Raw genomic sequence first — 15,228 nt, 5'->3', positions numbered from 1 at the left:
TCATGAGATGGTAACAAAATTTACTGGTTACAAGAGTGTGGAGAATACGAAAAGGGTTTAAAAGTTGACAGTAACTTTACTAACCGGTAACAAAATTTTTGTTACCAACGCAGAATAGGCCTGTTAGGCAGAGAAAGAGAAAAAACCTTATAACCTGATGACATCAACACGGCAAAAGCAGGTGTAGAATAAGAAATGTTTCATATAACTGACTTCCCTTACAGATTTCAGGCATTAAATTATAAAGATCATATAACATAAGCTCTATATAAGGCGCAAATTTTTTGGGGGGTTGCTAGTGCACGCATACTAAGACAAAAGTTACGCTGGTATATAATTAAAAAATATATATAAATAAACAAAGTTTTTATTGGGAGCGGGAGTGGGGCAAGGCGAGCTCGGACCGAAATAGAATACCGGAGCGGAGCTAGAGCAAAGAGCTAAGAAAATTCATTTGCTCCTTTGGTCCTCCTGAAAGAAATTTAAATTTACTTATTTTTTTTTATTCATGCCACTGAAAACAACCGTGTTAAATAAATTTTCATTCTATTTTCATTTGGCAATTCTGATCATTGCACAATGCCCAGCAGTCAGGCATAATTGACAGGTCAATTTGAACGGCGATGAAAAAAACCAACGACTTTCCAACCTGCCGAGAAACGTAATATACACATCTCGGTATCCGGAAACGAGCGGAAAACTACCAAAATTTTAACTCCCTTTTTGAACGCGTTGTATCGCACCGGTAGTATCTAATCTGTTTAAGACACCCTTTATACATCAATATAAAACCTCCGAAATGACAGGGTTGCAACTCTGCAGAAAAAAACAAAAATTCTTGAAATGAACACAGGAAATCCTTGTGACATTGTTTCGAAAATGTCAAAAAGCCGCGCATTATGAATAGAACAGTATCTGAGATCATGCCAGTAGAATAGTTGTAAAACGAATTTCAAACAATATGTCACGTTTTACCTTTTGCCGCGATAACGGGAAATAAAGGTTAAAATTCATCAATTTACTTACGACAAAATGAGCATAGGAAACTCTGTTTCTTTTTTTTCCTTGAACCATATGAATCTTCTTCGATGTTTGCTTTAGGTGATTTTATGTGCTCTTGATCATCTTTAATGTAAGTCGATTTCGTGGGAATTGGTAAACTACTCGCGTCTTCCATGGGAGGGTCCAAATATTCTTTTGGCTGAATGTCATCGTCCTGTTTATCTGGAGCGTTTTTCATAGCCGTGATTTTCTTAATGTTTGACACGTTCCTTTTTTTATGTTTCAGTTTAATGTGTTTATTATAGGAGCCCAGGTTTCTGTAGCTTTTGTTGCAAGCTTTGCATTCAATTGGTTTTTCTCTCTCCATTTCAAGAGCTTCGACCACAAACGGCATAGGTGGTAAATTACCAGCTGAACAATTATGTAACCGTTTCGCATGAGTATAATAAGTCCGTACTCTATTAAAGTTCTTTGAGCAGAAAGGACATTGAAATACATGCGTTTTTACGTGATCCTCTAATTCAAACTCAGAAGAGTACATGTCTTTACAATATTTACATTTATAAGGAGTTCGAACTCCTAATGCATTATCACGTTTTTTACGTAAGCGTGGGAAATATTTAAAATAACGACAGCTATGACTATTTTGAAAATGTTTAAGAAGTTCGGTTCGAGGCATGGATGGTTTTTCTGTGCAGAAATCGCATTGCACTGGGGAGTCGGTATCATGGACAAGTTTTTTGTGTATCCTCAAATCATTAGGCATATCAAACACCTTTGAACAATTTATACATATTATTTCAGCTGTAATAGAAACATACATATGGATGTAGTATGCATGATAAAAGAATTAGTAATGTAATTTGTAAAATTTTATCATGGTAGTACGTATGTATATGCACGATTGTAAAAACTCATATTATTCAGGTTAAAAACTTACATTTGTGTTCGTTGAAAATATGTTTTTTCAGTTCCTTCTTGATTACAAAAGTACTACTGCATATCTCGCAAGTGTATCCCACCTTTTCTATAGGCTCCGTTTCACTCTCTTGATCTGAATCGTCTCTTTCTGATTCGTTTTCAGTTATAGGTTGCCGATGATCGTCATCTGATGTCTCATACACTATATCGGATGTAGGTTCATCAATGTGTTCTGATTTAATTTTGTCCATCGGTTTTATGCACAATTCCTTCTCATCATGCGTTTCTTCCAAAAACGTCCCGGGCGTGTCTTCTTCCAAGGGAAAATCTAATTCGGGTTCATTTAAAGCTTTCAGAGCTTCATCAAAATCCATATCCAAAGGATCATCACTAGCCTCCTGCGCTACCTACACATATATATATAGTAAAGGTGATTTTTTCTTTGAATCTTTTAGGAATTTACCTCAAATGTATGCATTTCCTCAGCGTAATTATGAACTGATTCGTCCGTCTCCATCGTTATTAAATTTAGAACTTTTTTGAAATATTCATGCGATTGGCGAGCACATTTTCTGAAGTTAAAGGCTATTTGAAGTTCCTGTGCACACTTTCTGCAAAGTGTTTTGGGTAAACCATCATTGGGGAATGCTTCTAACTGAGTGCATTCATTAAAGCAATCATATAAATTTTTGCTATCCTCTGTACACGCGATGCCCATGTCGAGTAGTACATTGCAATAAGTCTGCATACAAGCACGACATTGCATTTTCATTGGTGTTAACTTTAAATAAGAATAAATAAACTTGTGCCTTCAAAATGGAATTGTTTGTAGATTAATGATATCGGTAAAATACCGACACATGTCAGTCCGGCGCTAGCGATCGGATCAATCGCTTCGAATTCGATTTATCGATAACATTGACAATCAGAGATATGTTTCTTTTTTACTTTGAGTTACACCACCAAGAACCTTAATTCAATAACTTGCTGTCTCCACAGGCAAAAGTTGCAAAATTTTGCCAATGGAAACCGTATATTGCTCTTGGCAAGCAATAATCAGCCCTATTCTGCATTTCGACTCGAATCGAAATTTTCTCCGTTTGGCAACTTTGGTATTCTGCGTTCCGTTTCCTTTCGATCAATCTTCGAAATTTACGATTATACCTATTCTACATTTCGATCGTAGTTCCGTTTTCCTAACTGCCGTCCCTAAACTGGAGCGCTAAGCGTTGCGTTATCCATTGTCGACGAGTGTCAGCGCGCGCTATCCCCAAATCAACGCGTCGTAATTTTTGACGTTTTCTCAGATCCTCTCGTTTTTATTCTCGTTTCCTCTTTCACTTTTTTGTCCTTTCTTTCCGTCTTCCGCATCCAACTTCAACACGTAACGCCCTGTCAAAAATGAAAATTCCATTTGCTCGGCGTTAGCGCCGCGTTATTGTGGGATGCTTCATACAAATTGTATGGGCATGAGGATTTTTGACAGTTGTTTGGCGCTTGACGCGCCAATTTAGGGATGGCAGTAAGTTGCAAATTTGCTGACGGAGAACGTTTCGATTGTTATTTTCGTGGGTTTAAATAATAAAATTTTATTTAAAAAATTAAGTAAAATATCCTGTCCATGATTGCAAGCCATCATAAATGAATTTTCTCGATTTCTGTGTTTTCGCGAGCGGTAATACGGGCAATACGAAAAATTGGCTCAAATAATGGCAACCAAAAGGGATATTGCGCGAGGTTTTCAAAGAGGAATTCCAGGCGTTTTTGTTTTCATTATCTATAAATAAGACTGTGAAATGCACTGAATATAATTTATTCTTTTTGTATAAAATATATAGAAGTACATATGTACATACATACATACATAAAATGTGAAGTTACATAAAAAAGATGTTTTAATTATTGCACTCGATTTTACTATTTTTTTTAAAGAGGTGTGCATGTTGTCTCGAATTCGATTTGCTATGGAAGGATAAGCTTTGTTCTTCCCCTCCTCCTGACGGCTTTCAAAATGGAATTCATTTGCGTTCAAATCTTCCACTCTGTAGTAAATGCAAATGTTGTGGAGTGCTCAAACAACGTTTATAATTTAACTGGATTTGAGCGATGAGTAATACAGTTCAAGATGAATTTTTTATTACTCTTCACTCATCTGAGAAGGATCAAACAAGTCCCTAAATCTCCGCCTTTCAACTTCCGCATCAGCAATCTGGGACTCGTCCTCCTCTTCAAGCAATAACGCCGCGGCTATGGATTTCATTCTTATAATTATGTTTCCACTTAAATTAAGAGCAAACGAAGTTTTATTTTTAAATTACAGTGATGCTAGATATATTTAGTTATTTTAAAATATTTACAAACTCCAACTTCATAAGCTGCTATAGTTTGGTGGCCAATATTTCTTTGTTTTGTTTCGATTTCACACATTCCTAGGCAAACAGCTGATTTCGAAAGATGTTTTCTCTCTTCCTCTTTCGATTCGATCGTAACGCAATTACCTAAGGCCGATTCTTGCGGCGCGGAATGCGGGAACGTAATCGAAATGCAGAATAGGGCAGAATTATCAGATTTTATCTTGATAAATATTGTCAACAATTTGGTACTTTGACAGCTACATTTTCATATTCGCGGTAACTTCGTTGCGGCAACATTATTAATATTTTAATATAAAAGCAATGATTGAGCAGTTTTCTATTAAAATATTTGGTACTAACAAATGCTTGGCTTGCTTCGCGACGCCTGATAAGAACTTTTGCGTTGACCAATACAAAAATAGGTTTGAAATGCAAAAAGGGTTTGTAATGTAAACGCTATTGGCTTCGGTTGAAAGGTTAAATCCTGCTGTTCCACAGGAAGAGAGTTCTCCCGCTCAAACGAGGACATTTATGTCCCTATCGTGTTCTTTTTAGTTCGTCCCACTTCTTCTTGATATACCCATGGCCCGTTGGTGTGTCTAGGACATATGTGGCGCCTTAAAAATTTTGCGCTTCTTTGTATTCATTCTTAAAAGATGGGGTTTACTAAAGTTCTGAACACATTGAAAACGACGAGCTACGGACCACAGCTTCCAATTTGTCATCTTCATTATCTAAACGCTTTGTCGATGGCGACATGATTTCTTTGAAAGCGGCAGCAACATCATGAATTTGTATGAGTTTGACATAAAAGAAGAGGAAGAACCTTATCTGTCGCTAGTAAAATGGAAATAGATCTAATCACAGCGGTTGCGTAGCCCGGTCGTCGCCAAAATAATTATCTACATAAGAGTACGTGTTAAAATAATTTGACAGCTGTGGTTTGTAGCGCGTCGTTTTCATTTAGTCTGTTCCTTTGAACTTCGGACTAAAACCTGTGGAACTGTCAAACTACAATTTTACGCTCTCAAATGAGAGTAAAAGGAGAACAGATGTAGAAGTGCATAGGAACGCAAAAAGCACTATTTCCTGTAAAAACGTCAGTCGGTTTGTTTACATGTCATTTGTACAACACTGATTTAGCTGAAATATCACTAAATAATTATTAAAATCTATACATATTCAAACATTTCGTTGTTTACTTCCATTTTTTAACAAATATAAGGAGAAGAGAAAACCAGCCAGAAAATGTTATTGAACACAAAACTAGTAAAAACTTGCAAGTGAATAGTTGTTGCACCCTTTTGATATTCTGCCGTAGACATTTTACTATTTATAAATCAGTTTTAAACCCTTTGCTTAACACACAAGCACTCACATAGTCCAGTCCATCATTAATATTTTGATTTCCACCCATTTTACTTTTGTTTGTACTAAACCAATTTAACAAATGGCGGCTTTTGACATTTATTCTTCTTCTTCTGCTAGTAAAAATTTCACTAGCAAGAATTTGCAGCTCTCCCGTGTTATTACGCTCTCGATTCAGTGCTCTCTTGCAAATTTTTTGGGTTATCATACACTTTTCCAGTAAAAATTTGCAGGTTCCAGTACAAATTAGTACCTACAGACAGAATTTTGAATTTTTCTAAATATTGTATATAGTTTGAATCCTTGATTTTTATATGGAGTTGGTTAAAACGCAAAAAAAAATAACAAATATTTTTTACTTGAAAAACATTGGCCCGTAGTCATAGTCAAAATAAAGTCGACTTTAAAGTTAGTTGCAGCTTTTTGACATAATTTTCAATGGGATATCTGTCAAAAAAGCTGCAACTAACTTTAAAGTCGACTTTATTTTGACTATGACTACGGGCCATTGTGCATATTAACATAAAAATCACTAAGCGCCTTTAAAAGTCACTGTATTTGCCTATAATAACTCGAGATGAAGTTTTTTCAAATGATGAAGTTTCATTCTGCCTTTAGTTTCATCACTTTCACTTTTGGTTGAATACCGTTTAATTAGTTAAATAAAAAATTCCTTAAAAACAATTTTAATTCTTATTGAAATAACTAAACAAATAACATAACTACAGTTTTTATTAAAATAATTATAAAAAAGTTATTGGTAGATATTTTCCAGATTTGGGAATTTTTTTCAAGCGGATGGTAAGTATTTTTTGTCGTCAGTGGCAACCCTGGGCATAACCACGGTCTAATCGACCCATAATACTCTGGTAATGCGTTAGTCCTCTTTCAGACACGTCAAGTCTTGAAAGCAATTTTTTTCGCATTCTCTTTTGTTTTCTTTTTGCTTCCACACGCGTCAACTTTAATTGAACTCCAGTCCTTGGTCTTTAAATAGGAAGCAACGAAAAGATCAAAAGAGACAAGAAAACTTGAAACGAATTGATGGTACGGAGGTACCTGTAGTCTTCCCCTTTCCTCGCACCTCCTTCGCCAGCTACAACAACAACAACAACAACAACTTGAAAGCAAGACTTGACGTGTCTGAAAAGGGACTTACAAATGTAGAGAATAAGGGTGGGTAACTCAGCAAATTTATAGGAGTTGACTCAATGACTCCAACTCACTTTAAGGAGTCAGTTTATTCAACTAACTCATTTGACTCTTTGTATGTTACACTCATTCGTATCGTTGACTCGTTTTGAGGCATAAATGCGGTATAGCGGCCGTTGATCAGCCCCTTTCTACTGATTTGAAAGGTGTAAATTTTTTTTTGTGCACATTAATAGGGGCGGTGCTAGGGGAAGGGTAAAGGTGGAATTTTCAATATTTTCAAAAGCTTATCTTTCTTACATACATATATATTTCGAGAAAAACTAAAAAAAAATCGAAATTATAAGAATTTTTGAGATTTGGCATAACACCCGCAATACAAAATACATATGGTTGTTGGTGTTGTATTCTTGCCACCAGCTTGTATAAATTCGCCTCGTGCAAAAACAAATTGCAAGACTTTGCCATGCTATACACTGTGGCGAAGTGAGAGTTATATGATTCAATTGGGTAGTAGTGCACTTTGGCGAAGGTAGGTCAAAATGGACGGAAAAAGTTCGAGAACGGTATCAATCGACGCGTCTTAACGCCAATAAAAACAATGTTTTTTGAAAATAACTCTTTAATGAATTAAAAATGTGAATTTCCGGTCTCGGATTATTGTTGTGGGCATTAAAACTCGTCGATTGATACCCCTCTTGAATTTTTTTATCAATTTTGGCCTCCTTTCGCTAAAGTGCACTTTTACCTTCAATTGAATCATGTGAGCCCTAGGGCATCAACTGAGTTACTGAGATAAATTTTTTTTGGACAGGGCGTCTGAGTTACCGATTCACTTATAGGAATCAACTCAATAACTTAACTCTGAGTTGAGTTACCCACCTCTTGTACAGAAATTGCTTGCTAGCGCTTAACTTTCAGTAGAACAGTCGGGGTCTCTGGGTGGAAACATTGCATTTATCATTTCTAATTCTTCAGCTAGCTTTACGCGAGGAGAGCGACCAGTATTCGCTTTGAACATTGCAAATAATTCAGCCTCCGTCATAACTTTGTCATGTTTGCGCAGCATATGACACGTAAAACTGTATAAAGGAAAACGTCAAAATCAAATAATTTAACAATACAATTTTTTAGCAGACTTACTTTTCACGCCGTGCACTACCGTAATCGCAAATTAAACAGGAATATGGCATTCCACCGGTATGCTTATATGAATGGTCTTGTAGTGTTTTGCTGTTCTTGAACTCTCTACCACACACCGTACATATAAAATTGATGTTAGCATGCTTTCGCAAATGATTTGTAAGATGGGCTTTAATTCGAAATCGTTTGTCACATAAGTGGCAGGTGAAAGGCGTTTCCCCCGTGTGAAATCGCATGTGTATTACAAGCTCACTTTTCTTAGGGAAACTTTTATCGCATATTGTACATGGGCAATCCCGTTCCTTAGAATGCAATTGTCTGTGTCGATAAAGACCATCCTTGGTTTTAAAAGAATCACGGCAAATATCACAATGAAATTTACGCTTAGCAATGTGTACGAGATCAATATGCTTTCTTATATATTCCATTGAAAACCTTTTCTGACAAAATGGGCACTCCTTCATATCGGGCTCAGTATTTAAATGTTTTCCTTCATGCGATTCTAGAGCAGCTTTAGTAGATAGCACTCGTGCTGAAAAAATATTAAAAATATATCACTTAATGCATTCTCAAGATATGTTAAGCGTCGAAATGTCTTACCAAATTTTCCCCTTAAAATAACGGTTAATACCTTTTCAGGTGATTTGTCCCCAAAATGTTTTTAGCTGACTTCAAAAAAGAAGGAAGATTCCCAAGACAGCCGGTTCTACGTACCGCAATGACTCAAGTATTACCCGAACAAGGTCGGCAAAATCCCTAAAACCTTGTTCGCATATGGGGCTACATGTGCTCCGTATTCTTCTGCTCAGGGCTGGCTTAGAGTCGAACCCAGGGCCGGAAAGCTACATCTGCGGTGTATGCCAGAGACGATTGCATTCTAACTCCACCTCGGTCAGGTACAATACAACTGCAACGGGTGGAGCCACCGGACCGTCTCCACGGCACACCGGAGTTCGCCCAAGCAAAACAACACCAAAACAACTACACCCGTCAAGGAGCATAACACAAGGCTCTGCAGCAGTTCCTAGTAGGTCAAGGCACGTAAGGAGGCATCTATACGAACTCACGAACGAAGTCCAAAGGTTCATAAAACTACCCCTGGACCCAACTGCATACCGATAGGCCCTAAACGGGGTCTCGAGCTACAAACACTCGATGTGGACGAGACAGAGCCTTGTCTGCTTCGGGAGATTCGCACCACAAAAGCCCTACTTCGCTCTGGCTACTGCAGCAGGCTAAACTCGTACCTGTGTAGAGTGAACGCGGATATGCCCGGCATGCGGAGAGTCGCCACATGACTCATGGCACCTCTTCGCATGCCATCAAAACCCATCCAGCTAATAGCGCTACTTTTCTTATACGTTCTAATATATTGTACATATGAACAAAAAAGTAGCATATACATATCGTTACCTTAATTCACAAAGGCCATACATAACCAACAAAATTTTGATTTTACAGAAGCAAAAACCATTATAAAATGGGAATCAAAAACCGGCATTGCTTTTTAAAAAGTGGCACGTTACTCTGTTGTTGTGGGTAATAACATATTTTTTAATGAACGTGGATTTTAATACAGCCTACCAAAATCTGTGAAAAACGCAGTTTCGAAAAAGGGTTTGGTTAGGGCCTTTGTGAACGATATGCAAATACATGCCGTGTAAGAGAGCTGTAAGGCCCCTCCTGCCCCTATGGACAGACCCGGTGGAAGTTGCCAACTTCCTGGGCCCTCCTATAGCTGAACCTGACGATAAAGCTGATGGACAAGCCGAGAAATTTTATACCCTTTAAGACAATACGACGCCTAACACGACTTATGAATCCCCTCACTATATTTGTTGAATTTAAAAGTAAGTTCTTAAAATCTTAAGTATAAAAGATTTTCTTTTTCCTACTTACGACAAAATGAACATAGATAGCTCTTTTTCTCCTTTTGACCATCTGAATTTTTATGCGCTTTTCTTCTAGACGGTTTTCTACGCTCTTGATCATCTTTTATGACATCCGACTCCATGGGAATAAGTTCAATAACGGTGCCTTCCATTTCAGTTTCAGTGAATTCGTTGCCTTCTATGTTTGTAGGGTTATCCGAAAAGTCGATTTGGTGAATATTGTCGAACTGTTTAACAGGATTATCACTTATAGCATTTGATTCCGTTACTTGATGTTTTTGTTTCATATGTGTATTATAAGAGCCCAGTCTCGTGTAGCTTTTGTTGCAATCTTTGCATTCGAAAATTTGTTCTTCGATTTCAGTTCCTTCAACAATGAGTGGCGGAACTTTATTTGCTCTGCTGTTATGTAATCGTTTGATATGGGCATAATAAGCTTTTATTCTACCGAAATTTCTCGAGCAGATTGGACATTGAAATACATGAGATTTTATATGATCTTCCAAATCGAACTCAGATGGAAATGTTCTTCCACAATATTTGCATTCATTAGGAATAGGATCCCCTAACCAATTAGTACGTTTTTTACGTAAACGTGGAAAATATTTAAAATATCGACAACTATGGTAGTTTTGAAAATGTTTAAGAAGTTCCGTTCGAGGCATAACAGGTTTTTCTGGGCAGAAATCGCATTGTATTGGTGATTCGGTGTCATGAATAAGCTTTTTGTGTATCCTCAAATCATTAGGCATTTCAAACACCTTTGAGCAGTTTATGCAAATTATATCAGCTATGATAGAAATCAAATATACATATGTGCATATAAATTTTAAACAAAAACTTACATTTGTGTCGATTAGAAATATGCTTTTTTAATTCCTTTTTAGTTGCATAAGAACGGCTGCAATTCTCGCAAGTGTATCTTACTTTATCTGTGTGTTCAGTTATGCATTCCTCTTCTAATTCATCTGTTTCTGATTCATTTGCTTTTATATTTTGTATATTATCGTCATATGATGAATCGGGTATTAATTCGGTAAAATGGTCAACCTCCTCTTCTGATCTGTCTATTTCCATAGATTTTTCATTATTATGTTCTACATCTTGTGACTCTTCCAAAACATCTGTCGATTCTAGTTGTGATTCCTCCAAAACATCCGTCGATTCTAGTAGTGATTCCTCCAAAACATCCGTCGATTCTAGTAGTGATTCCTCCAAAACATCCGTCGATTTTTGGTTTTTTTCTATTGAATGTTGGGATTCCCCAAAACCCTCCGTCGATGTTGTTGTTGTAACACCATACAAATTAGACAGCTGAACCTCTGTCGAGTTTTCATTTTCATGTTTTACATCTTGTGATTCCTCTAAGACCTGGTCGGTCGACTCGTCCTTTACGAAAAGATCTAATTCTGTTCCATGTAAGGCCCTTACAGCTTCTTCAAAATCCATATCCAAAGGATCACCAGTATTTTCCCCTTCTTTCTGTTCAATAGAAGTATAATTTGGCAATAGATAAGTATGTATATATATGTATGTACGTTTATGCAGCATACATATTTACCTCATATGCCAAAGATTCCTCTGTTAAACTATGTACCGATTCCGTCTCCATTTTTAGGGATGCTAAAAGTTTCATGAAATCTTCATGCGACTGGCGAGCACTTTTTCTGAAGTTAAAGCCTATCTGAAGTTTTTGTGCACACATTTTGCAAAGTGTTTTGGGTAAACCATCATTGGCACGTGCTTCTAACTGGGTGCATTCATTGAAGCAATCGTACAGATTTTTGCCATCCTCTGTACACGCGATGCCCATGTCGAGGAGGACTTGGCAATTAGTCTGCATACAAGCACGACACTGCATTTTTGTAGTTCACTTTTAATAAGGAGAATGAAACTTTTTTTTTGTAGCTTTAAGAACTAATTAATAGTCAAAAAAAATAAGTAAATATTATAAATTAATTCATATCGCCAAAATTGGCCAAAATATTTTATTCTTACATGCTAGAGATGGGTAATTTCAATATTCGAAGCTTCGATACTCGAATTGTAACTTGCTGTCTAGGGATGGGTAAATTCGATTTTCGAAGCTTCGATATTCGAATTTGAATCGAATTTTAGCTCCAGAATAGCGAATTTTTGAAATCGAACTTGTGTTGCTAAAATTCGGACAAAATCGAATTTTTCCAGAAAAAATCGAATTTCATCTTTATTTCCAAAAAATCGACTCTTCAAATTTTTTCTTTCTGACTAAATTTGCCATCACTGTGTGGCACTCTATTTGTCTTATGGATTAAAAAAAAAAATACATGGTTTTCGATCTGATGCATAAAAACAAAAAATCTGTGCCAAGAGGGAACTGTTATTCCAAACTCAATTAAAATTTTTTTTTATTAAAAAAAAAACTAGTTTCTTTGTTGTTTTTTTTATTTGAAATTTTTAGAGGCTTTTACTTTAGTAACATTAAGCTTTTGCCTGAGAAGACCCCTAGTAAAATTTTCTGGAGGATAATTCATCAATCCATAAACGATCTGCCAAATTTGCTTTTTGTGAGATTTCTTGAAGTAAGGGTCAAATATGACCGTTTTAGGCGGGGGATAATGGGTTAAAATGTTCTGCGAAAAAATTTCCCAAGAAATTTTTTTTATATATGTCTTAACCTTTAATTTCGCTCAGACATTTATTTTAACTATTTTTTCGACTTTTTGAAAACTACTTATACCATGTTCTGACCGACATCGAAAACATGTTTTCGTTGCTAAAGCTCGGAACACTTTGACGACTGCAACTTCACGACGTAACGACAGCGACATCATTTTGTCGACAAATGTCGCCTTGAAGCCAGCTTCTTAAACATTTTGAAGACCTCAGCGACATAGCAAACAGCTGATTTTAAAGTTTGACATTTTGGTATATTTATTTCACAAATTGTTTATTTTTATTTAAATAAATAAGAAAAACATGAACAATCAAGAATATGTGATTAATTTTGCGACAATTTAATTTTGCAGCACTACATCTACTCATTGTCGCCGGCAAAATTAGAAATAGATTTAATTTGGCGACGTCGACAATTGCAGTCCTGCAGCCAAGATGTCGTGCTGTCGTCAAAATAATTGTGTCCGTAAGAACGTGTGTATTTAAAATTTGACAGATGCTGCTTGTCGCTTGCTGTCGTCAAAGTGTTCCGAGCTTAAAAATGGTTTTCGACCTAAAACTTGTGTTTTCGTCAATGTAAAATCTGTCAAACGAAAACAAGTTTTCGCTGAAACCACTTGAAAACTCACGTTCCACTCATTCCAATCGGTGCCGTCACTAGTTTTTTTTCGATTATTTATCGAAGTGGAAGTCATATTTTATCATCTTTAATACGCCATTTCGGATTTATTGTTAATTGGCTGACGAAAATAAAATAAGCATGGAAGTAAAAGATTGTTAATGAAAAGAAATTGAAGGAAAAGTATTTTGGTTTTGTATTCGTGCAGCAAAACTGTAAACAAAAGATGTAAGAAATGTCAACGAAAACACCAACAGTCGGTGTGAACGGCCTTCAGCCCACAACCCCAAAACTTGTTTTCAAGGTGTTTTCGTTGTCGGTCAGAACATTGTATTAGGCCGAGATATGAAATCTTTAGTAGGCCATAAAATAAAAATACAAGCTAAATTTTGCAAATCCATCGCGTTTTACTACTGGATGGGTAGACATTCAGAAAATGTTAACAAAGTACGGGCTGGTTTCGTTACATCAACAGGCCATTCACTATTCCTTAAAAGCATGGTACAATAAAAACAGGTAGAAGCCAAATTGACATCAAACCTACAAAAGTCAAAGTTTTCGGGAGAGTAAAAATAAAAATGAGCGTGTGTAAGGAAAAATAAAAAAATTACATTTCGCTGGTGGACGTTTTTAAGTAAATTTCAAGTTTTGTATTTATTTATTTATTTTGTTTAGTTAAAATTTGTTAATTTGTATGTTCTTTTCTATTTTTTTATACATTGAAAGTTTATATTTATAGTACCTGTTTTAGTTTTGTATAATATACAAATGTTTGTATAAAGCGATATATGCACTAGGCATAACGTTGGGCAATCAATAAAACAACGGAACACAAATAATGATTGCGACATAAGGGTCATAGGAAGAGCACTTGGCATCAAACGTGCCTTTCCTGTACCTCCTGGTGCATTTATGAAATCTGCTGCTTTAAAATGCTTAACGCACAGCAAGGCATTCCGCTGCAGCTCTACCCCACAGCTGCTTTCCCAACGCTCCTTACGCCGAGGGTATTGAGGCACGTTAAAAAAATTAGTGATGTCTGCATTATATTTAACACCACATAAAAAACAACGCTTCAGGTCCTGCATTTTTAACACATACACTAAGTATAAACCGCACAACACTACAAAAATGCAAATGTTAATTAAAATTTGTGTTTAACGAACATTCAAAAAAAACAAACGACATGACATTTTAAGCGTAACGAAATATAGGAAATAAAATAAAATCAAGTTGAAGTTTAAAGGTTTGGTTCTCATGAGAGCAACGTCATTTTGGCTTGTACCTGTATTTATGTGCCTTGCCTTAAAAGCACCAAGTAAATTCAGGCAACATGTAAACACAAAACAGCTGTTATGCACTTTGACACTTTATCAATTTTTACCCGGAGAAAAAGTCCGGGCTGTTTCGGGCAGGAAGAAGACACTTATGCCTGGATTATAAGGGAAGTAACGGAACGGAGTGAACTGTCACTTAATTATCTATTGTATGGGCAATGAATTCAAACGATTTTAATGGACTTGAACGCAATGTAAAACGGAAACATCCAAAATCAATAGATCCTTACGAATTCGCCGCGATTTGTTACGATCCGCCCCTTGCATTATAACCAAGGTATTAAGCTGCCACTACATGAGGCGATTTTTTTACAGGCGATAATCGGAAAATCGCCTCACGAAAAGGCAGCTAGCTCTCTATTAAGCTGTCTACATGAGGCCATTTTCTAGGCGATTCAACATTGCTATGGAAAAATCGCTCGTGTAAATGGTTATTCAAAAATCGCTTGCCCCAAAGTAGACAGCAAGTCAACTTTTGCAGGCGATTATCGCTTTTCCCATTTTGTTGAGTACGGGAATGATTTCTGGGCTATTTTGGGCACTCGCGGGATCCGCGTTGCGTACGGGAAAGAGCCTAATGGGCCTCCGCACACTGGACTGCTCAGTCCGCCTAAAACCGGTTTTGTGTGGATAAGAGGGGGAAGAGAGTTCGAGTTTACCTCGCTCATTTCAGTCCGCGAAAATCGCGGATTGACGGTGGACTGACACGCACATATAGACAACTACTCATATAGACAACTACTCAGCAGTGAGTTAAATTATCTGAGTAATAGCAAATATCTCCG

At 36.7% G+C, this 15,228-nt stretch overlaps 1 protein-coding gene across 1 annotated transcript in view; it reads right to left on the bottom strand.

The window, feature by feature from the left end:
- Positions 1-11,815, bottom strand: part of LOC118752936 (zinc finger protein Xfin-like) — a 46,068-nt gene extending 34,253 nt beyond the window's left edge. The window contains exons 1-6 of the mRNA XM_036487788.1: positions 11,394-11,815; positions 10,678-11,314; positions 9,840-10,622; positions 7,941-8,472; positions 7,711-7,879; positions 1,943-2,330 (exon numbers count right to left, since the gene is read on the bottom strand). Of these exons, the coding sequence (XP_036343681.1) occupies positions 1,943-2,330; positions 7,711-7,879; positions 7,941-8,472; positions 9,840-10,622; positions 10,678-11,314; positions 11,394-11,693 (2,809 nt within the window). The 5' untranslated portion in view covers positions 11,694-11,815. The remainder of the gene's footprint in view (positions 1-1,942; positions 2,331-7,710; positions 7,880-7,940; positions 8,473-9,839; positions 10,623-10,677; positions 11,315-11,393) is intronic.
- Positions 11,816-15,228: the final 3,413 nt, after the last annotated feature.

The sequence above is a fragment of the Rhagoletis pomonella genome, unplaced genomic scaffold (genome assembly GCF_013731165.1).
Source record: "Rhagoletis pomonella isolate Grant_MI unplaced genomic scaffold, Rhpom_1.0 Rhpom_scaffold_00002, whole genome shotgun sequence".
NCBI lineage: Eukaryota > Metazoa > Arthropoda > Insecta > Diptera > Tephritidae > Rhagoletis > Rhagoletis pomonella.
Note: the sequence above shows the minus strand (reverse complement) of the source record. Positions and strands in the feature narration are given on the sequence as shown.